Source organism: Abrus precatorius, unplaced genomic scaffold (assembly GCF_003935025.1).
Source record: "Abrus precatorius isolate BTA unplaced genomic scaffold, Abrus_2018 Scaffold8, whole genome shotgun sequence".
NCBI lineage: Eukaryota > Viridiplantae > Streptophyta > Magnoliopsida > Fabales > Fabaceae > Abrus > Abrus precatorius.
In genome coordinates, this window is record NW_020874428.1 from 21421250 (window position 1) to 21423458 (window position 2209).

At 32.2% G+C, this 2209-nt stretch overlaps 1 protein-coding gene across 1 annotated transcript; it reads right to left on the reverse strand.

Annotated features, from left to right (window-relative positions):
* Nucleotides 1-391: 391 nt before the first annotated feature.
* On the reverse strand, nucleotides 392-1423 carry LOC113848316 (protein LURP-one-related 7). The gene is made up of 3 exons (XM_027477778.1): nucleotides 1150-1423; nucleotides 860-1072; nucleotides 392-590 (listed from the first exon to the last, which is right to left on the reverse strand). The coding sequence occupies exons 1-3, from the start codon at nucleotides 1396-1398 to the stop codon at nucleotides 459-461; spliced, it is 594 nt and encodes a 197-aa protein (XP_027333579.1). The 5' UTR covers nucleotides 1399-1423; the 3' UTR covers nucleotides 392-458.
* Nucleotides 1424-2209: the final 786 nt, after the last annotated feature.

A 2209-nucleotide genomic window follows, 5' to 3' on the forward strand; every position in this document is an offset into this window, starting at 1 on the left:
CCCAATTGATACTAGTGTCTCAGCTTGTTTGTTAATGCTGGTTGATGCTCTGGTTATCAAATGCTGGTAGAGCATTACGAGCACCTTAAACAAACATACCCAGAAAACTACTTTGCCATAAAGGGATACATCTTCAATTGTAAGTTAATATTAAATAACTAAGAGGATATTTACTTGACCTTTGAGAATGAAGATCCGAAGATGAATCCAATATCAGTAATAAATTAAATAAATTGGCATAGATTTCACTTTCAGCCGCAATGCTTCTTCTAGGGAACAATGTCTCATTTCCTTCCTATTGGTCATCCATTACAACGAGTCAATCAGTGTTAAAGCATAAATTTGTGTGTGAGACAGAGAAAGATCACACATCAAGACTTTTTCTCTTCCAGCTTAAGTTACATATTCATATAACTCATTAAAAAAGAATTGCAATTGCATGCCGTCTGTTAATGACATTATTTTCTCCCATTCAAAAATATTACAAACAAAGCCACAATAAGAGCATGGTCAATAGTCCCAGGGAAAATTGTTAGGCGAAATTTACCCCTACTGACATATATTTGGTGAAGCTTGTACATCAGGCTAGTCTGCACAAAAATATGTTAGTCAGAAACAGTGTTTTTGATCCGCCAGACTGTAATGCACTTTCTAAATTGTAAATTGCAATGCTTCATGTATTCTTATAATGTTCGAGATGTAATCATAATATTAAACACTCAATCGTCACAATGTATAAATCTCGGCTTTAGCTTACATGTACTAGTAAAACAAGATATAGTAAAATTCCAAGAATAAATTATAATAACTATGAATGAAAAATGTGTAAGTCATTTAAATAAAGCTAAGAATTGGATACCTGTGCCACCAAGTCAGCGTCTTTATAGATTGAACATGATTTCTGGAAAGGGGAACCCTTCACTTTCAAGTCACAACCTTCATGGGTGGAATTCTCGCCATCGAAATATACCTCTAATTCAACTTTAGTAAGCGTTTTGAGGGTCCTTTGCACTCTAAACACCAACTCCTTGTTCCCATCGTTGACCCCCTTATAACATTTCCAACACCCATTCTAAACCAAAATTATAAAAAAATTAAAATTATTTTATTTTTTAATTTAGAGAAATAAGGAAAAGGAGAGAGACTAACTTGGTGACGGTAGATTGAGAAGATGGTATTGCCTGCGGCATCGAGCAAGAGTTTCTTGTCCTTTGGAGGGGGCGATGAGTTGGGATTGGGTGGGTGGCGGTTCACCCTGAAGACTATGTTACCGGATGCATCGGCGAACGCCAGAACGCCACCAAGAACTCCGGCATGTTTTTTGGAACCGAACAGATCAATTGGGATGTGCCAATTCCCAGACCCTGGATACGACGACTCCGAGTTTTCCAATTCCATGTATGTTTTCTTTACTACTTCTCTCTCTGCCACCCACCCAACGCTACCACCACATCATTATTAAAAATATAAAACAAGGTTTTAAGGGATTAATAATTATTATTTTTGTATTTATTTCCCTCCACTGTAAAGATTAAAGAATAATTCCACATCTGTCATGAAAAACATTCCAATTCCCTTATTCTTTATTTTTATAAATCTCCTTAATTATTAAATTAAAAATATTATATATTTTTAACAAAGAAGGTAAAGGTTGTGGACAATGAGATACCCTATACGCTGGCAAGACTTGGTCATACATATTACAACATATAAATTTATTGTACTTCGAAATTTCTCATACGATTCATTGAACCGGCCAAGTCATTCATATGGATGTGGGGGTAAACGTATTTTACTTATTTGTAATTTTATATTATGTGAGTTCTTGAATATAAAAGTCAAACCAGTTGAAATCAGCAATCGTTACTGATATAGACCAGCTTGAGAAATTCGAAAAGTTAAAGCAACTTAATTTAATATTTATGTTTAAATTAAATCAAACTAATGAAATTTATTTACCCTTTTTTCGAGATATCAAAAACTTTTGATAGAGATTTTTCATTATTTTTCAGAATATTAAATTTTTATGTTTATTATGAATATGTTAAAAGTATTATTAAGATACTAGTATTCTCAATTATTTTTTAATTAAGTTTTCTAATAAAATAATTCATATAAAAGGGGTAAGAATTTAATATTCTCATGAAAATAAAAAAATTATAATAAAAATATAATCATACTTCTTAATATTTGTAAATATAAACATAAT